General features: G+C 40.6%; 2 protein-coding genes across 2 annotated transcripts in view; both read right to left on the reverse strand.

Moving 5' to 3' along the window:
• SLC30A10 (solute carrier family 30 member 10) overlaps positions 1 to 12451 on the reverse strand; it is a 20388-nt gene extending 7937 nt beyond the window's left edge. The window contains exon 1 of the mRNA XM_019471413.1: positions 12007 to 12451. Within this exon, the coding sequence (XP_019326958.1) occupies positions 12007 to 12451 (445 nt within the window). The remainder of the gene's footprint in view (positions 1 to 12006) is intronic.
• A 4769-nt stretch (positions 12452 to 17220) lies between these two features.
• EPRS (glutamyl-prolyl-tRNA synthetase) overlaps positions 17221 to 21976 on the reverse strand; it is a 41117-nt gene continuing 36361 nt past the window's right edge. The window contains exons 31-33 of the mRNA XM_019471416.1: positions 21352 to 21430; positions 17862 to 17926; positions 17221 to 17589 (exon numbers count right to left, since the gene is read on the reverse strand). Of these exons, the coding sequence (XP_019326961.1) occupies positions 17439 to 17589; positions 17862 to 17926; positions 21352 to 21430 (295 nt within the window). The 3' untranslated portion in view covers positions 17221 to 17438. The remainder of the gene's footprint in view (positions 17590 to 17861; positions 17927 to 21351; positions 21431 to 21976) is intronic.

Raw genomic sequence — 21976 nt, forward strand, 5'->3', positions numbered from 1 at the left:
GCCCGCGCCCCCGGGCGGAGGGCTGCGGGGGTCCCCCGCTGCGCGGCCCCCGGGGCTCACGGGTCGTTAGGAACGACCGTGGGTTATACGAAATAGATAAAATACGAAATAAATACGAACTAAAACGGCCGTGGCGAGGCGCGAGCCTGGCAGCCCGGCTGGAAAAGGGCCCGCTTGCATCGGCGGAGCCATCCAGACAAACCCAGAAGGCTGCCCTGCGCGCTCTGCAGGAGGCCAGGTACCACCACGCTGTCCGAATACAATGAAGTTTCAGTGACGGATCCAATAATTATACTCCTTTGGTGCTTTATCGATGGGTTAAGTGCCAGATCAGAGGATAGAGTGCCATCTACTGAACCAGGTAATTTCCTGCAGCTAGCCTTTAAAAAGGTATGTCACAGCAGTACCTAAGCGTGCATGAATCTAACATCAGCCTATGAGAAAAATAGTTTCAGGCATTTTTTTGCCCTACAGAATAATCTATAGGAAGCATAATAAAATGAGTAAACCTCTGTCTTGTATTTGTAGATACTTTTTTTTCGTTATAACTTGGGAAAGTGGCACTCCTGCATGCAGATGGAAAAAGGACAGAGCCGGACTACTGATACAGCATTTCGAGATGATGGGAGCCACTGGATAATCGAAGGAGGTGCCGGGAAATTAAGCCATTCTCAAAAACAACTGCTATTGTCACTAGATTTTCAGTGACCCCAGACTGGACTTGGGATCATCATACAATTCTTCTTCATGTTTGAGTTCAGAAGTAGGCAAAAAAGAAAATCAGAACTGGGCCCAAGAATAATATACTTAAATAAAAGACATAAGACCTAAAGAAAATAATGTCCTTAAAATTATATCCTGCGAGAGTCTGGAGTATTTCAATTATACGAGAGGCACACCAGTGCTTCAGCAACTACAGTTCACACTGAAGTGCCACATGAAACATTTCACCACGCTTGACAAAGCATACATCACTATCAGATAATAAACCAGCATGGCCGGGGGACACTATCACGTCCCTCCTAAGCAAAGGCGTTGTTCTCTACAACCAGAAATTCATTAAAGGCCTCAGGAATTTCCTCTTTATTCTAACTCTGAAGCAATTGCGTTGTTACCGCTGTTAATTGTTTGATCCCTTGCTTGAATACATCTTTTAAATGAGGCCTCTCAATTCCACCTAAATTATGTGTACACAGCCAAAGCCTTTCTTGCATATAACCCAAGATGTACCTTAACCTCTGGAGTGGACTTACGTAGCCATTCAGGGAATAACCTCCCGTGTATCTGCAAGGACTAAAACGCACAACTCCCCATTAACTGGAGATTCTTGTGCATGTCCTTCACACATTCAATGCCCGAGCAATGAAAGTACCCTCAATATTCAAATTAACAAATGCGTGAAAATAGATGTATTGAAAAGAATGTTACCATAAAGACAAACACACTAGTGGGAGCAGATAGCATAATCACATCAATGCACATTTGATGAGAGATTTTAAACAGTAGTGTCAAATAAAAGCAGTGTGACATAGGTAGAACAAAAAGAAGAAAAATACATGAGTTATAGGAAGTTTAACTAGTCTATTAGGTAAAAACTTTAAAATGACAGACTGTATCTTCCTTACTATAATTAATGACAGAAAATTCTGCCTCTGGCACTTCACTTGCAATCAAAAAAATTCACTGAAGCCCAGTTCATTGCACCTGCATAGAACTGAAAAGAATTTCCAGTGGTTCTTATTTTAGGAAGATGTATAATACAGTAGCTGGAACATCATTAATCCTCCTGTGCAAAATATACATTAATTCTCTTTGGAAAAAAAAAAAAGTGTCATAGCCCTGAACGCACTTCAAAAACATAAAAATATCACAGTTATTTTGAAGAAATAGTGCTAAAAATATCATTTTCAGCAAAGAAGGCTGTGACTAAGTCCTCTGACACGGAGCACAATTACAGGTGACTCACTGAAGAAGTCAGAAGCAGTACGTGTCAGAGCCTCAGCTCTGAAGCTGTGTCTGCTGATCCACTGATTCTTCCTTCTTCTGCATGTCAGGCTAACGCATTTCGATCTGCTTCCCACGATACAGCGTCAGTCTGAAAGCCACACACTGACATAGGAACAGAGCAGTGTCTGTGCTGGGTTAGACCAGAGGTCCACCTCTGAACTATTTCCACTTCCCATCTACATCTTTTGGAGATGAGGGAGCCAAACCTGCACAGTCTTCAAGACACAGGTCAGCCACAGATTCATACAGGGGCACAGCAAAGGTCCCGACTATCTCCTGTACTCCTTTCCCAGTACTGCTTCACATTTGATTCACTTTCTGTCTTCTGAGCATTTAGCATTTTTATGGAACTGATCGTTCTCTCCTGCTTTCTGTTTCTCATCTTCTGACCAGTTATTTATCCATGCAAGGGCCTTTCCCTTCACGCTGCTGAGAAAGCCTCTTGGAAATCCAAGCTTTTGCCCACCCCGCTATACATACAAGCCTCCCTGCCCTCTTCATCCAGGTACCACTATCACTTCAAGACAAATGACTCCTAAAACTGTCATCTGAACAAAGCTACACTAAGCATTCTTGTTCAGTAAGTCGTCGCTTTCAATAACAAGAATAATTAATTTAGCTCAATCTTCAGAATAAAGTGTGTGTTATCCCCGTAGCTCTTTTGCACCTTGATCTTCTTCCACACAGTCCAAAAGAAAGTCTTGATCCTGCACGTAGGAGGCACCGACCCCATTACCAGGGTTTTCACTCAGGCTCTCCTCCCCTTGTGGGCACTATGGTTCTGCTTGCACCGATCCACTTGCAGTATCAGAAAGTTTGATCTCAAATCCTTTTAGAAAGGAACTGTGTTTCTGATTGTTTTGCAGCGTGCTTAGCACCTTTGTGTGCAGACATTCAACAATATAATGTTACAGTTCCACTTATTCATCCAGTACTGAGATTGCCTGAGTAAGTTACGTTTTATTAAACAAAACAATCAACCTAAATATCCCAGTCGCTCTCTTTCTAACTATGCTGAGTTGAACAGGTCGCTTTTAGGAGGTTCAGAAAAGGTCGTCCAACACCTTAGTTTTCTGAATTATTTGCCAACTTTAGTTTCAGCTACAATACTGCTAGAAGAGCTGTTATTGCAGTTTCCTCATCCTAATCAGGAGCAGGAATTGGTAACATTCTTATGAATTGGTAAAATTCTTACGAACGAGACAACTGTCCTTCTGAACCCCAAAGATGCAAAGCACTCCTGTAAGCTTCAAGATTTCTGTGCGTCAAGTCTTTAAGGTTCTCTACACACCATTTTTTAACACTTACCCATTGGCAGTCAGACCCTCTAGCCAACACAGGCTATCCCCACCTGAGGCCATAAGGGGATGCTTAGGCAGCAGTAAGAGCAGGGTAAGTATATATGATACTTTCCCAGAAAGCTCTTCCGTCCTTCAAGTATTTTCAGCTCAAGCGAGTTTCTGAGCTAGGTATCTCTGTATTTAGTAGCTGTCAGTGGATTTCTCTTCCACGTACTTGTCCAGCCTTTCACTCACCAATGTAGACTTCAACATTGCTTGGCAACAAGCTCCACACCTCCTCTACACATGGTGTGAAGAATCACCTCTTTCTCTTTGTTTTGAACCTGGATCCCATTAGTTTCATTTGATATATCCTAGTTCTTGTATTAGAGGACAGAACAAACAGTCGACGACTACTGACTTACCCTATGCCACTCTTGGTTTTGCAGACTTGTGTCACACCCTCCTTAAGTTACCCATTTTCAAGGTCACAGGTTAAAATCGATTTAGTTGTTCCTTGCAGAGAAGCCATTATCAGCCTTTGAAAATAGGATTTCTCTGTATTACTGTGAAATATTAGACAACAACAACAGCAGTAACAACTGTAATGTTCTTCCACTGCTGAATGAAGAATGAAAATAAGATCACTCATAGCCTTGTGGTGCTATAGAATTCAGATAGTGAAAAAAATCTTGAAAATAAAGAACTAATTCTGAACACTGTAATTAAGAGAGATCACTCTTCATCCTGCTTATCAAAGTCCTGGCAGAGATTACTTTTTAACCCATCATAAAAATGATTTACAAAAGATATTTCAGGAATGATCTGGAAGAAACTAGAGAATGAAAGAAACAAATGCCCACACACCGCTGTACGTGATAAAGGAGTCATGTCTTTTTAAGACTGTGGGGTGAAAAATACTACATTTGCACTAAAAAGCTGAGGCTGACCCTAGGCACATTACATTTAAAGGCAGCATCCCTAGCTGTAAGAGCCTGAAATCCAATGGGTGGGTGAGAATGGACCTTTAAGCTTGCGTTTCTCTTTTTGTACGGAGCCTAAACCATCTTCATGCCGACAAGACCTGTTGACAGCCCTGAAGGCTCTCATGAAGCTTGTTTCTTTAAATTAGGAAAGCTGGGCCAAACTCATAGCAAACCTAAATTGAAACAATGTGGTTGGCTTCTGCCACAGGTAAATTTGACCACAAAATGAATCACGAAGTAAACACCAACCAACTGACCTTAGTGTGCAAGATGGTTAGTACAAGAGTATTCTGTTTGCAGTTGTTTTGTTCCTAGCTGTTTGCTCATTTTATTTGTATCTCCCTCTAATTCTGCTCAGAACGATACCTGCAAGAGGAAGATGGGGTCTCTTGGCATACGCTGAAGGGCAGGAGGGCTGGGAAATCTGTTCATCAATCTTCTGTTCCCTTCAATCTAGGGAGCAGAAGCCTGAAAGTTAGCCCTCCAGCAAGAGTTCAGCAGCCTGGGTGAAAGTTTTATCAGCGTCCTCAGCAGAGTACAGAGGTGAATGTCCCTGGCTTTTTTAATCACAGCTGTGACTGTTCAGGACAGGGCAATGAAGCTGGTGAGGGGTCTGGAGAACAAGTCTTATGAGGAGCGGCTGAGGGAACTGGGGTTGTTTAGCCTGGAGAGAAGGAGGCTGAGGGGAGACCTCATCGCTCTCTACAACTACCTGAAAGGAGGTTGTAGCCAGGTGGGTGTCGGTCTCTTCTCCCGAGTAACTAGCGATAGGACGAGAGGAAATGGCCTCAAGTTGCGCCAGGGGAGGTTCAGATTGGACGTGAGGAAAAATTTCTTTACTGAAAGAGTGGTGAAACATTGGAACAGGCTGCCCAGGGAAGTGGTTGAGTCTCCATCCCTGGAGGTATTTAAAAGACGTGTAGATGTGGCGCTTAGGGACATGGTTTAGTGGGCATGGTGGTTTTGGGTTAACGGTTGGACTCGATGATCTTAGAGGTCTTTTCCAACCTCAATGATTCTATGATTCTATGACAGTCCTGAAACTGTCCCAGGGAGATACCACGGGTTGGCTGGACATGGAGAACGGATTTTTCATGCCCTTCCAAAGGGGGCTTGAATACACTGGTAGGTCAATCTGACATGATGGACCTGTGGGATTATTTATTTCCTAGCCTGGAATGTGTTCTTTTTATTAGATTTTTTTCTATTTTAAGATGGTTGTTCAGTTTGTTAGTTACAAACCACCATTCCCTGCCCTTAGTATCTAGCATAAAGAAACCTTTTGAATACTTTAAGACATATCCAGCCAGTATCTGCTCTACTACCTGGATAGTGCTTCCCTGAATATTTCAACTACTTGATAATTCACTTTAAGAAAAGTGTAGTTCTGCTAAGTTTCCCATATATATATACACACACACACACACACATGCCCCCATATAACCTTTTCCTACCAGTAGGTAGTGCTGCATATTGCAAAGAACATGAAGAGGAGAAAGCCAGTCACTGCTTTTGTCATTGTAAATTACATTGAGTCCTACTGCAAAAACTTCATTTTCTATGCCAGCAGCATTTCTAGACTGAAGCTGATACCAAACCTGTGCCTGTAGCAAACTCTCTGCAGAACAGCCATCCAAATAAAACAATTGCACTTAACGTATATAACATGTCAGCCTTAAAATCCCGCATTGTATTGAAACTGTTTATGACTTTGAAGTCAGTTATCTTACAGTCCTTTTATTTCCTTACAGCTCACCACAGATACTATGACGTAACTCAGACAGTCTGTCTATGCATTTACTATGAAATTGCTTCAAGGTTGAGAGCGAATGCAGCTACCCAAAGTTCAGTGGTAATAGTACAGTTGGAATCTAGGTTCAGAAGTTTTGATCTTACCTTTATGCTGTTGCATAAACCATTCAGGGATGCTTTGCTTGCTTTACTTAAAGACTTAAAATTTTCATTCCACACTTTTCATTTTGGCCAAAAGGTAGACCCAAAACCTTTGCTTTTACTTGTTTTGATGCAAAATTTTCTCCTTGAAAACAATTGGAGAAAGTAAAATGTCTCCCCCTTAGATTAGCTTCTGAGGTTTCTTTTAAGAGAACAAAGCATTAAAAAAAATCTTAAGAAAAATTATTGAAGCACGTTGCTAAATAGACTTTCACAGTCTCTTCCCATCTGTCTTGTCTTTCTTGAAGACTCTGGATTAGAGCTTCAGATAATATAAGTTAACACAGCTCTGGTAACCTTTGGGGTAGATGCTCAGAAAAGCTTTGGAAGAATTTGGTAAGGATTATTTGGCACGCTATTAAACTAAAGACGACCTTCAGAAAAGTTCAGTCTTAGGTATCTGATAAACACTTAAAGTTACTTTGAGAGTTTCCCTTGGCCTTTTTATTCTGTTTGAGAGGACTAGCTCCAGTAATGCTGTAGAAATCAAAGCCAGAAAATCTAAATATGTGGTTAGAGTAGGCTTTGGTCACCTGCATGCCAACACACTAACACTTCGGGGATTTACGGAAATAAATGCATAAGGCATACATCCCTTCATTTACACATACTATGTTGGCAAGCGTTTAGGAGTTGGATGCCGCAGTGCACTACACAGGCAGCATAAATCCATGAGGGTGTACTGTGTGAATGAAGCAACTCTCTGTTGGTAAACTCCTGTGCTGCACATTCAGCAATCATCTGTCTATGAATGCAGTCAGGGGATGAATTGGCATGAAGTGTTTACCGAAGGGTTGGTGCTTTTGGGGAAAAATAGTATCAACCTGGTGAAGGTATACTCAAAAGAGAGGTAAAATAGAGGTAGCAATGCTGATCTTGAGGAAAAGCTTTCAGGCTTTTCAAGTGTGAAAAGCACAGTAAGCCAGAGGTTTGTTGTTACAGGTGTTACAGCCAGGGTTCCTTCCCATTCCTTAGAAAGGTCCCAAAACCGTTGGACTGGCATAGTCTGGCACCCTTTCAGCAATACATTAGAGAGAAACCTGTTCAGACCAGGGAACTTATTTTTCCCTTCTTAAATGCAGGTGAATTAAGCGATCATGAAATGCATTACACTGGCAGCCTAAGAAACCGAAATCCTCTGTTCTGGATCTCTAATCCCCAGGGCACTTTTGTCTCCTGCAGGATAGATTGTTGGGTCCGTTGAATCCGAGAGCGGCGCTAAAAATACTATTGCTTTTCAATACCTGCACACTTCTGCTCACCAGGTCTCCACTGGGAAGGTCTATAGCATTAAGATACAGGTCAAGCAGCCACTTACCCACTTATTTTAGCCTATAAATGTTCTCACTTCCCCTAGGATCAGTATATTTGCAACAGTAGACATGAAAGTTGAGTTCAGAATATTACAGCAACAAAGCCTTCCCAAGTCACCCAGCCAGTTAAAGCTAGTACCTCTCCTCATCTCCCTTCATTCACAGACATATAGCCCCAACTCTCTCCTACTTAAAAAAAGCCTGCAAAAAGAGGTATGCCTCCCAGGAAGCCTCAGGATAAACAAACTCACTCTGCATAAGGTCCAGGAGGAGGAAGAAGGTATGTTTTCCACTTATGTGACCGCTAGCTTACATGCCACCTCTTATCTGGGAGGCAGGCTGCTGGTGCACAGTGAGATAGGAGAATGAAGACCCAACAGCGTTATCACGTAAAAAGCTCACGCACATGCCTGCTAAATTGCACCTACCAGAATATAAAAGCGAGCCACTTGGCTGCTAACACAGAACGTGTTTGATTTAATGAGTTGTGAACTGTGCAAAGACCATGAGGTCTCTCATGAGAAGATTAGGGCTGTTTCTCACAGCCCCAGCCATTCTATGGGTGGCTCGGTATTGCACGGGTTGGGCTAGGTGACATCTTCTTCATTTCCTGCTTCCTCCCCGCCTCCCCATACAGATCACAAGATGACAGGACAAATGTTTTATCCACGTTAAATCTTTATTCATTTTCTCAAGACAAACAACAGAGAAGTAGTATAATCACGCTAATGTGGTGCTTTTCAAACTGTGGTCGCCCTAACAGTTTAAAACTGTATAAATGAGTAGAAGAGACAATTACACTGAACTACGCAAACAAGAGTAAGCCGATCTCTGTGTGCAGTAAAACAGGCTTCTGTATTTTTATGACTGACTATAATGGCTATAGCCAGTATTAAAGTCGTCTGGTATTTATTACAAGAGCCTGATTTTTTTTTTTTTCAGCTGCTTATTACTTTGCCATATTCTTCATTTTTGTGCCAAATCTTTCTGTGTAAGATACAAGACCTCAAAATTGTCAGAAAACTCTGGCTAAAGCTGCTCTGTCATTTCCAACAGCAGCAGCAAGAAAAACATTTTGTGAATGTTAACTTCTGGCAAAAGTTCCTTAGGGAAGCTTTAATATTTCTATGTTTTAACAAGTATTTCCTGGATTTTAAGTCAAAGCAATGACTAGTCTGTGCTGCCCTCCACGCTGCCCTGGATAGCCCAGCTGGCCCAAATATCTCTACACAGTAGTTCCTTTAGAGAGTGTAGAAATATTTTACACCTGTAATAGCTGCTTTGGGCCAGCATCAAAAGAAAGAACAGGGGCACGTCTTCCCCATACTCTTGCTGACCTCTCCTCTTAGTGCTAACGTAGCGGGGGGAACTAGACTGCCTGAATTAAGTGCAAAGAGGGGCAGAGAGACCTTAATTTAACCTGGTGGGAAGAGATGGGCGCTTACAGCTGGCAGAGGGAGCAGACGGGAATTTGAACAATGAGCTAGAGAGAGAGGCAAAGGGGGAAGGCAGTAGATGAAGACTTAGGCAGTCGGACACAGAGCAAAACAGTAGCAAGAACCAGAAAAAAAAGAAAGGGAGGGACAGAAGAGTAAGAAGAGTAAGGGGCGAGAGGCAAAACAAACCCAGCCGATGGGTGGAGGAGGGAAATTGGGTCTGCCTGGGTAAGCAGGGATGGCAACTCAGAAAAACACATTTATACTTGCTCAACAAGAATATTTGTACTAAGATGAGAACCTGAGGCGTGGAGGTTGGAATGAGCTAAATGAGGAGTACAGAAGTAGAACAAGGGGAAAGGACGGAGAGCTGGGTTGGCACCTGTGAACACCACCCTCTGTGTCCACTGGACCTCAGACCTGGCTAGCAACGCTCGTTGTAGGCATGGCTCTGCCCCTGCTGCCGGCAACACCCAGAAAACCCACCAGCTAATTTTTCCATCCCTGACGGTAGACCACACAACAGATAAACAAGATGAACTGTTGGCTGTTGCGATTAATCATGGCACTAATACACGTGGAAGAATTTGCTTCAGTGGATTTAGATGTTCCCATTGCCCTCAGCACCCACAATACAGCACTAGATGACTGTACCACTCTATTTTTTGCTTTGTATTTTTCAAAGCGATGTAAACAATCACATACAAGAGAGAAGAGGGCTGTTTAAGTCCATTCCCTACTTGGGGAACAGAGATTTGAAAGCAGCTCTCCTACTTCCCAGGAAAGCCTAAGAGGTAGAGGGCTACTCTACAAACCTTCCAGCGAACTGTCACCAGTGTCGGGAGATTGCTGCGGTGTCACCAAGGGTATTGCCCGTGGACAGCTGGGTTGCACCAGCAGTATTCAGAGACCATGTTCATCCACTTGAATTTCTGCTAGTGCCACTGATGCACTAGAAAACTTGCCTTGACTTCCATCTCCAGGAAAGAGTATCTTTTCCTCATACACAAGATGACAAGAGAGATGGAATGCCTTTTTTTTCATGTTGTTTAATATATACATAAAATATATATAAAGCATATAAGTATACTTTTTGGAGTACAGCTATTTGGGGAATAACATTTCTTTTAAAATAAATGTAATAAAACCCCCACTCAGGTTGAATATAGAGAGAATTAGAGGAAACAGATGCGAGATTTTACCTAAGTGGGGATTATAAAATCAAGTCCAGAAGAAAGGAACATTCCCTCTACAGTACAAAATAGCATTGTCTTGCCTGTAGGCATTACCGCAAGCAGAGAAGATTCACTGTACCAGAAATAGAGCGGCAAAACCACCGACAAATCTACCACTGTGTTTATGGGGCGGTACAAAATTCATCTCTGGCTTATGCCACTGAAATTCAGTTGAAAGCAAAGTGGAGTTGCCAGATATTTGGATGTGAGTCTATCGGAGGAAGAGGGATGGCTGTGTTGTCCCAGAGAGTTGTTAGGAGCAGGATCCTGGAAATTCGGTGAAAATGGCATTTACCTACACAGCTGCCATTAATTTAAGTTAATTCCCTAATTGCCTGACACTCTCCACCTTTGGTTTTAAGTGCTTATGTGTTGCTCCTCCCTGACTTCAGCCAGAGGCATAATTTTCTGCTAGGGTGAAACCAAGAAGCCGTCACAGAGACTAAGACTGTCAGGAATTGCTGTCAGTTCCTAACATAAAAGCCAATTAAATCCCCCTGCTAATTACCTACCACCACAACTTTTGTTTAAAAGCCGCTCAAATTTTAAACAGTTGGGTATCTAAACAAACAGGCAGCAAAGTAAGTTGTGCATCTGGTTTTAGTGTTATACACTAGTAAAGTTAAAGCTTCAATATTGTCTGGGGGTACCTTTAATAATGAACAGAAATATTTTCCACTTTAAGTCCTCCAGAAAACACATTAAACACTGAAATGTAGACTAACAAACTTTTAATTTCTATCTCCAAATCCCTGTCCAGCCTGAAAGTCAAATATAAAACTTACTTTACCTCACCTAGAACAGTACATAACAGCAGCTGCTTTCTTAGACAGGTTCTCTCAGCTTTCCCCCCAGGATGTCCAGTTAATGCTTTGCAAATGTCTGTTTCCTATCCCAACTGAAATATTTCTATTTTTAAGAAATATGTTTGTATATGTATGTGTGTATATATAGGTACAGAGAGAGAGAGAACACGCATGTATCTTATGTCAAATAAAGTGAGATATTTTCTGCGGGAATAAAAAACCAGCCCCCATCCCTCCTCCCAAATGTAGAAATTAAGAAATCCTGTGCTAAGAAAAATAAACTGAAAGGCTAAACCTCTGCGCACTCAACAGAACCTCCTGCAAAAGATTTATGTAGAGAGTATCACTGTTTCTCCCCTGCCCCTCTCTAAAGCACAGGCTAACAAACATAGCAAAGAATAGTTCAGGCTCTGTATTCACAGGTTTTTCGGTCAGCATTCAAATATTCTCGAAACAGTTGCCTTTTACCCCCAAATCAAGGAAGGCCAAGACTCTCCTTTTGCCCTTACCTACTCTTTTGTCTCGTACAGACTGTGAACACCTCTCAAAAGATAACCACGTCCTAGACAAAAATTACAGCAGAATTACTAAAGCATGGAGAGTTACTGATTGTGGATGATTGGTATTTCAGGATTAGGTATTTCCTAATAAGTATCTCCTTAGGGTGGTAGTACACCTTGTCCCGTGTTTGGCCAGCCAGTGGATTAGGGAGAAAATTTCTCTTGTAGATCACTGTACTCTTTAGAAAGTCAACACATACACTACTTAAACGTTATTTACTGAGAAACACGTGGTGATAGCTGCCTTGCAGAATAAGCAGGAAACATGTATGGGTTCAGACATAAAATCCATTACTCATGCTAAAAAAAGGATGAAGAAAACTACGTTTTACTCGCCCATCTCAGAGAAGCAGTAAACAGTCTCTAGAAAAGTCATTAAGCAGAAGTGTAGAGGGCTGGGAACGTTGAGCAACTGCGTTAGGTTATTTACCTGTTTCGGTGTCTCCTTGGGGTGCACGACAATAACAGCAATCCATGAAGATAACATAGTTGAACACATTGAAGAACAGACCTGCAAGCCCAACAACAAGGACGAGCAGTGCTTTCTCAGTCTTCTGAGGATTGATAAACCTCTTGATTGCCTCAACGAAGATGCTAAACATCAGAGCGGTGGCAAAAACAGAGTTGCCAAAAGCTCCCAGCACATCTGCCCGGCTGAAGCCAAAAGTGTTAGCTTTGTGCCATCTGATGCGACTGAACCTAACAGTGAACAAACCGATGATCATGGAGATCAAGTGAGAGAGAACAGCAAAGGCATCTGAAGCTAAGGAAAGAGAATTGCCAACGTAGGCTACTGAGATCTCAACAGCAAAAAGCACAAGGCTCACCACGCACATAAGGATGAGCCTGATGCTCCTGCCCGAGTAGCGACCCATTTCTCTTGCTCTCTTCCCCTTACTCTGAGGTTCTGCAAGACAGAGGTGTGCCAGGAGCAACTCACTGCCTGTGATTCTGCCCTTCACCTGTCAGTGCTGCTCACATGCGGGAGCCACTTTTATAGGAAGCAGTAAAGCAATAAATCAGTTTAAAGGGCAGTTTAGCAAGATTCGTCATGTGAAGGCAGTCTGAAGGCTCCAGTCCTGTAGGGGTTCCACCCTCAGGAAGCTTTTTTTCCTACAAAACCAAAAATAAACCAAGGGAGACTACCGGGAGCACCAGCACTTGCTACTCTACCCAAGAGCACTGTCCTAAAAAACTGAGTAAAGCCCAGACAGGAGAGCGTAAGAAGGTGGCTCACAATTTTAAGCAGTTAGAGAAGGCATATTTTTTTGCATAAAACTTTCCTCCAATGTCTGTTTTGGCCATTTCTGTTGCCAGTAACTTTAGTACTGAGAAAATACTACACGCCTGTGGAAGAAGGCATTTGAAATCCATGTTGGGTAGACATTAATTTTAAGAACACAGTAAACGTGAACTGCCGGCGAGGGTAGTTGAACATGTTGTCCATAGAGCAAGTTTCAAAGACAACTGAATTGATCTTCCATTTTAGCAACCTAGTTCTCAACTGCTTGTACTTTTGGCACGTTTTAACGTTGCTCATGGACATGGAGCAAAGTTGGAGGCCATTTTTTAAATATGCGACCAGTAGACGCGGAAGCTGAGCTTTAACAATAAACCCAAAGCACATTATTTCCCGTTTAGAAAACCCTGCCTATCTCAAAATCCCAAAGTAATCCTCACACACTTGCAAGGAAGAGTCAGATTTGGGGAAAGCACAACCAGAAGTTAAGGGGGAAATAAGAGCTGCAGAAGTCCTAGCTTGGTACTTGGTGCCATTTCTGGAACAAAGAACCTGAAGCAGTAACTTTTTTTTGTCACTCACTGTACTACCTGTTGAGGTCTTGAGTGTACGCACAGGAGTTTATGCACACTCACAAACCCCAGTGAAGGAAATCTAGCTGCTAATAGCACACTAGGCAATATGGATAAGACCAGGTGCCTTCCTTGAAAAGTTTATGATCCAGTTTTTGTTTGAAATGCCCATCTGTGTACCTATATACACACAGTTACAAGATAAAACAGAAGGAAATTACATGCAGTACAGCCATAGAGAGATAAGATAGTACTGATAACCTGAGCTGACCAACTGTCCCTGCCGGCCTTAGACTTCCCAAGGTGAATTAACTTTAGGTCAAAAATGCAAACACCCACCCCCATTTTTCATTTATTTTTTTGCTCACAGGGTTTCAACAGACAAAATATTTATGTTTAAAGTCCAGTCTGTTAGAAGCCTTGCCCAGCCAAAATTTATGTTTAAAGTCCAGTCTGTTAGAAACCTTGCCTGCCAACAGATGTAATTTTTAACATTTGGTCATTCGTTTACCTACACACGGCGGCTGCAGCTCTTGAGAGTTCCGCCCCCCCACTACCTTTTAAGAACACCACTAGCCCTGGTAGGGTGAATTAGTAGAACTAATTACAACATTGAAACGGGTACTTGCTCTTCTTCCTCTTCATCCTCTCCCACCTGTGTTACTACTTCTATTCCAGCTATTTCTATGGTGTTCTCTTCCATCTTGTATTAATGCTCAACCACTTATTTTATTATCTGAACCACAGAGCACGAAAAGTGAGAATTTTTTTTCAAGAGTTATTCTCCTTTCAATGGAAACAGACCAAGGTTAAACTTCAGAGCTCTCAAAAGTCCTGCCTTACACAAGACTTTGATTACCAAATCATAAGCTCGAGCTACCTGAAGCATTCCCTTTGCAGCAGAGCTAAAATACTCATGTGCTCTACTTTGTCAATAAGGAGCAGCACCACGTTAAGGCAGTTCCACTACATCCCACCTTGCTATGCTATTTAACCCAAATTTATCAGTATACAACTATAAGAACTAAGGAACACGAAGAGACTTGCAGTTCTAGTGTAAACACAAAGCAGTATCATTTAATCAGCTGTAGTATGTTACTCTGATTCATATACTTATTTTCCAAGAGACACAATTTATTAAGATTCTGCAAGTTTTTTTATACCAGTATAATTAAGAGTATGGATGTTTGTATAAGGCTTTACAGATAGCTGTGCTGGTTTTGGCTGGGATAGAGTTAATTTTCTTCCTAGTAGCTGGTATAGTGCTGTGTTTTGGATTTGTGCTGGAAACAGTGGTGATAACACAGGGATGTTTTCGTTATTGCTGAGCAGTGCTGACACAGAGTCAAGGCCTCTTCTGCTTCTCCCACCACCCCACCAGCGAGCAGGCTGGGGGTGCACAAGAAGTTGGGCATATAAAGCTGGGGGACAAGAAGGAAGGGGGGACGTTCGGGGTGATGGCATTTGTCTTCCCAAGTAATCGTTACGCGTGATGGAGCCCTGCTTTCCTGGAGATGGCTGAACACCTGCCTGCCCATGGGAAGTGGTGACTGTTTTGCTTTTGCTTTCATGTGTGGCTTTTGCTTTACCTATTAAACTGTCTTTATCTCAATCCATGAGTTTTCCCATTTTTACCCTTCCGATTCTCTCCCCCATGCCACTGCGGGGGAGTGAGCGAGCGGCTGTGGGGTGCTTGGTTACTGGCTGGGGTTAAACCACAACAATAACTCAGATTGTGCTTCTGGCGGAAGGATACTTGAGATGGACGTGTCTCTCCCAGGCAGGCATTAGCTTCTCCTCTGTGGAAGATCACCACAGAGATCTGCAGGTGAGTCATCCACACTCCATACACTACAAGCCCTACTATAATCAGGAAGAAACATGCTGAGGAAAAGAATTAAAAAACCCCAAACAATCAAAGGGCTGGGCTTCCATGAAACCTCTGGCTTCAAACAAATTCATTTATAGGTTGAGAGCAACTCATTTCTAAGAACAGTGTTGTCAACATGTTTACTCATGAATTTGATCCAGTCAACTGGTTGAAGGTTGGCCGTTTGTTCAAACTGATAAGGTTGCAGCAGTATTGGAGACTGCATTTAGTTTTGCCTTTCCTTTGTTCTGTGCTATTAACAGCTTCCGCATCTCATTTTTAAAATACCAATGTTGCAGAGTGTTTTGATGGGAGCTGAAAGTGCTCATCTATTCTTAATAATGTTTTGCTCTGTCAAAAAATCTTGGCGCTCTCCTGTCTCTCATGCCTGAGGACATTGAAGCTGCTTGGTACTGCCTCTCCCCTTCCCCCAGCATGAGTGCGCTGCAGTAGGCAATACCTCTGAAGACTAGTCTTAGGTACCCATCATTTGAGGCTGGGAAAACATCACTCTGGTATTACTACTTACACTCTTTCTCAAAGTGTAATTCCAGTCAGTGTTAGAGACAGCACACCAGGATAGAAAGACCTTAGGGCCGCTCTTCTGGTATGTCAACTGAAAACAGAAGATGAATGCATGCATTGACATATCACTCCCCAAATCCTTTGCTCATTACTGCCCCCGAGACTTTGTCTATATGGTGAGAAAATATCTAGAGAGATGAATGCAAGACACATGATTTCAAGATGCAACTGAAGCAAACGCTTCAGGACTGATCATCATCCAAGGAATATTACAGAGAATTTCCAAGTGCTCAAGCATTCTGAGCAAGCTGATCTGAAATACTTTATCATTTCTGCACTTTTTTTCTGAAAAACTGGGGTACTATCACAAGGTGCGTGATCCTAAACTGGAGAGACCACTGGTTCAATTTAATATTCAAAATTTTGACTAGGAAGGCTGACCACAGGAATCTGGGCAAAAGCAAACATTCTGCATGCTTTTGAAAAGCAGAGAAATGTGAAGTTCTGGGAATAGCACTGCAAGTCGCCTGTATGCTTAAGACTTTTAGACTATTGATGCTACCTAAAATAATGTAGTCATGTAGTATTGTCCCAGGAGGAGTATGTGGATCTTGCTGGTCCAACTTTTTAATTGCCAAGTTTTCACTCAGCTCTTTTCAGGGAAAGGTGTTTACGTAGATGGCCTTCAAACATACAGGAAAAACAAGGAACAAATTAAGCATGCGTCATCCAAAAGTTAGTTTGTACCAGGACTAACTTTTTTTTTTTTTAAGTCAATTGTATATTGAGAGTAGAAGTTTGGGGTTTTTTTTTAAATAATTTCATAACTCTGCAACATCCAGCCTTCTCTGCTAAAGCAACACAGGAAAAGCAAAAGGGTTTTATGGAACATGTTATAGGTATAATCACAGCCTAAAATCTTTAGCACTGAAAATACCTCTCTTCAGATTGCCTTTGCATTACTCATTGCAGTATCACTGCGAGACAGCTATAAAATGCCAGTTCGTAAGATAAGAGAAACAGGGCTTCGCAAAATATCTTCAAGAAATGGCATTCACCTGCATCTTGCTAACAATGTGGCATTTCATTTAAGAAAGCCTTTCAAACTTGTTTTACGATGGGGTGAAAATACTCCTTGAAACTCCTGGCTCCAGAGGGAGTTTTCAAAAAGGGTAGCATTTATCCTGCCTACAAGTTAGCTGCAAGTCTGTACTGAAAATTGAAAAATTTGAAGGCAAAATTAAAAGCAGATGCTTTACCTATAAAGTTTATGTCAGCACACTAAACTGTACTGTAGAGTGTTTACGATATTCTCTCCGATCTTTCAGGCATTTTCTCAGTGTACAAGAAAATATATGCACCAAAACAGAAAAAAGACATGAGCAAAGAATACCTAACCTCCCCATTGAGCAACACAGAAAAAACAACCAAAGCATATTACAGCTCACAATACATGTTTATTGTTAGAGGTGTTTACAGAAAAGTCTGTGAATTACTGCTAGCCTAAGACTGACAATCGGGGGGGTTTATGGTTTATGGCTTTGTTTTTTGAATCATTTAAAAAGTCGCAAAACTGATTAAGTTTGGGGGCTATTTCAGTTTTCTTAAAAAAAGTTCAATTCACAGATAAAGGAGAAGGTGCTTTCGCTAGTAATTTAGTAACTACGACCAAATAGGGTGTAAAACTTGGCAGGGTTTTTGTCACAGACACATTTTGCCCCACGCTGTAGTTCACAGAGAGGCTGAAAAGGTATGCAGAGGCTTTTTGCTCCCATGGAGGGGGCACCAGGCTCAAGATCTTGATCCCTGAAATAAAAGCATATTAATAAATAAATACATTTATTTAAAAATAAAAGTGCAATACTGTGTATTATACATAAAATCTCAAAAGCACACGAATTAGTCTGAAAGTTTCAGAACTAAGGAAGTAAATATATTGAATTATGCAGGACAACAAGAGTCAAGGGTGAGGATTGTACATCAGTGTTATACTCGGAGGCATCTTACATTCCTGTTTTATACTCAAAACATTTTGATTTTGATCTTGGTAGATACTCTCTAGTTCAGTTATATTTTACCTGGCAGTGGTCTTCTTGATCCAATCCTCACACTCAATTTCCCCACAAAAAGGGATTTGTACAATCTGAAGGAGGGGCAGAGGAGGAGAGAGAAAAAAACAAACAGTTATACAGCTAAAAAATCATCCTTGTCTCTGGAAGATTCCTAAACCTTAAGATCTCATATACACTCAAGTGTATATGTTCCAATTGCTACAGTTAAATTTTAATAGCTCTTTCTCATCAGAAAAATAGATAAGCACAGTCATCTCTCCGTAGTGCAGCATGGAAAAACCTACACAAACCCAAAGCAGCATATAAATCAAGTCAGGGTGCTGATTTTTTTTTTTTTTTAACCCAATATATCTTCCTTCTGTGGAAAATATAAATACTGTTTTCTCCTGAAATACTCTGTTTTTCGAGAAAAGTTTAAATCTTTCAAACTGCAGAACAAATGCTTGCTTACATACTGCAAGATAGTGCTTTCCTAATAAAGTTTCCATTTTAATTCCATTACTATGAATTTTCATATTTTCTGAACAAGACAAGGTCACACATTTTAAGAAAATAGAATCGCCAACAGCACATTTTTCTTGGGGGCGGGAGGCAGTGGTGCGTATTTTCCTGCTGTTTCCTTCAGTTAGCTTAACTGAAGAAAATTGAGAAAGTAAAGTTGAAATGATAATATCGTACACTCTTCTCAGTACTACTCTTAGCTGTTGTAGCAAACCTCTTTTCCCAAGTTTTATATTCGATTTTACTGATTTTTTTCATTTTTAATGGACTTTCACAGTGAAAATTCTGTTTACTACTAAAAAGTAGGATTACCCTTAAAAAGACACCCCCTACACACATTTGAACGCTCATGTAATGCTAATAGCTGAGGGCAACAACAGCTACTAAATTCAGCCTTCACAGTCATTTTAATTCTATCCAAACTGTGAATAAGGTTTGCTGGTCTGTGGCTTTCTTTCACCGAATGTACATTCTTAGTGGAAAATTCTCAGTTTGCCTTGAACTGGAACACACCTTTATTATACTTCACTTTATAGCTTCACTTTCTTGCAACTGAAAAAAGGAACTACTATCACTCTACTATACTGTTCTTGCATTACTCTTTTGTTACTCAAATGAAACTTTGTTTAAATACCTGTGCAATTATTCTTAAGAGTTTCAACTAAACTTTGCACGCAACTTAAAAGAACACGGAAGCAGTCCACATTTTTAAAGAGCTAATAGTCCACACTGCAATTATAGTCAGGGGAAAACAGCAACAGGAATTAAGCAGGAGTACTTCAGCTTACGAATTTTCTTCTTAAACAGTAGTCAGTGCTAACACAGTGTAGTTTCAAGAAATTACAGAATACATGTGCTATAAAATTTTGTCCATACAACATATATAGGTAGAGAGTGAAACAGTCGTAAAAGGACATACATAATTTTTTTTCTATTCGGATATGCCGATTATAATAAACTTATTTAACCTAAGTACCAAAATGGTACAAGTATCCAACTTGGAATGTAAAAATATTTGTTCACATTTCCAAGTTTAACTACATTATAAACTAGAGTATATTAGAGTTCTAAACATAATATAAACAGTTCAATTCTCTTGGCCCTCTCTAGAATCCAGCTCTACACGACACTGAGTGTTGAACACTGAAGACCAGGCATTTTACCCTCTCCATAGGCAGAGAGTATCATTTGGAACTTCTGCAGTAGGAGGACAAGAAAGGGGGTTCTACAGTATTTCATCAAAATTAAAGGATAATAATTTATGTGCATATACAAATACAGAATTAGCTTCACATTCCATTCCTGCTCTTGGAATGAGCTTGACTGTCCATTTCAGTTTATTTTTACGTACAAGTTTATTGCATCTCAAGATTTTTTAAGAGCTTATGTCTTCCTCAACTACTTCTTTGTCTTGAAGAGAGTCAAGCATAGTTTCAGAGTGCTTGTTTAATCCAGAAGTGAAAGATACACGATGGCACATCTTGAAATCACAATACATGAGAGCAGTAGTACTAGTTGAACATCTATGCAGAGCACAATTATTTGTTAAGCAGACTAAAGAATTTTATTTTTTAAATCTAACACCAGAATCATCAGATGCTTTAGAGACACTTGCACCAAGGAAATGATACTTTGCAGTCAGTAGGAAGAGCCCAACTCTGTTTGGAAACAGAGTATTTCACACTTGTATTTAGTTTTGTAGAGGAAAATAAGGCAGTACTACTATTCTAGCACCTATGCACAGAATGTCTAAAAACTCTGTGTCCTCAACTTCATAAGCATGCTAAATCAGTCCCTCCTCTGAAGTTCATAATTATTCCTTTAAATCTTGTTATAAATTAAGTTTAAGTGCAATAGAAATGCAAGAAAAGAGTGTGATGGAAGGTTAAGCCTAACCAAGAATAATGTAAAAGTATTTTTGAAGTTAACAAAAGTACTATGAATTCTTGGCACTTGTGCATTTTCCATCAGAAATTTTGAAATTTTCAGAGTAGATCTAATTGGCACACAAAAACCCCATGATCTCTCTTTATAAAATACACAGCCTTAATGATTGATCCTGGAGATCCTACTAGTTGAACACATTAATCTAAATACATGAACAATTTCACAAGCTGAGGTTTGTGACAGAATTTCAGGGTTAAGAACTTCTGTCAGTGGATCTCTGAAAAAGAAGCAGCAGCTCAATTCTCTACTGAAGACTTAATCTCTCATCTAAACTTCAAATACTTTGCCAGAATTTAAATTTTTCACAGATCTCTAGATCAGTAGAGCTCAATCATCCACATTATGGGTCGTTCTTACTACTCATCTAAATCAAATACTTTGCCAGAATTTAAATTTTTCACAGATCTCTAGATCAGTAGAGCTCAATCACATACATTATGGGTCGTTCTTACTATCAACCCAAGGAGGTTTCTGACTTGCAGTAATTCTCAATGAACCCAATGGCTTCTACTCAGGTCATAAGGGCAAAACTTCTTTGACGTAAATAGCATGTACTTTAAACTCTTACTTGGACCTTATTATGAGATTTGACAGGTGTTTTTCACTGCTTGCATTAGAATATTGACAGTAGTTTATCTTAATCTGAATAAAATATTTACATTAATCTCTCTGAAAAGCACTTTCTGATAAAAATGTAACGCTTTAAATGCAAATTACCAAACTGCAGCATTTTAAGTCACTTCAAGATACCCTGTCACCTCTAGCATAGGACTAAATTTTGAATGGTGGTAGCCTGAAACACTGTTATTTAGTAAATACATTTTTTTAGAAAAAGAAGAAAGCAGTGTATATCACAAATTTTGGGAAAGCTAATTCATTTTTGTGCAGCTCTACAGGACAGGCTTCATCTGCTTGTGAAGGGAGACTTCCATAAAAACCACAACAGTATTTATCTACAAGCTTTGAAATTTCTAGCCCCTGATTGTTTCTAAGGGACAGAAAGCATGTGAAGGTACTTACCGGGATAGAATGAAGTAAATTTCCTTACCTTTCCTGAATCAAGCTCTTTTTGAAAGTCCTCCATAGTATTGGCCACCACCATATGACTTTTTAGGTCCTCAGAAGCTCTAAGAAAAGGAGAAAAAAAAAAACAAAACCAAAACAGTCAGGGCAGATTTATGCACATACCTTCACTGGCCAAATGAACTAAGTTTTCAGAGTCAGTCAAAACAGAAAGTTACATGAAGAGAAGCTATATATTCATTTGAATCTTCCTAATCAGGTTATGTCTTTCTACCACTTCTGCCCTCAAAGAGATAAAATTTTGATTAATCGCCAATGGGCTTTCTCTGGGTTGCTGCACATTTCACCACGTTAATTCACACTGTTGTGCGTGTTAGTTCAGCACTGACCTCCTGTAGATAGAAACAGATAAGTACTATAGATGTATATTTTTCTTTTTTATTATGTTCTAAATCTAAATAGCAAAATGCTTTCTAACTAGGTGTCCTGGTTTCGGCAGGGATAGAGTTAATTTCCTTCCTAGTAGCTGGTACAGTGCTGTGTTTTGGATTTAGGGTGAGAACAATGTTGATAACACACCGATGTTTTAGTTGTTGCTAGGTAGTGTTTACACTAGCCAAGGACTTTTCAGCTTCCCATGCTCTACCGAC

The sequence above is a fragment of the Aptenodytes forsteri genome, unplaced genomic scaffold (genome assembly GCF_000699145.1).
Source record: "Aptenodytes forsteri isolate BGI_AS27 unplaced genomic scaffold, ASM69914v1 Scaffold465, whole genome shotgun sequence".
NCBI lineage: Eukaryota > Metazoa > Chordata > Aves > Sphenisciformes > Spheniscidae > Aptenodytes > Aptenodytes forsteri.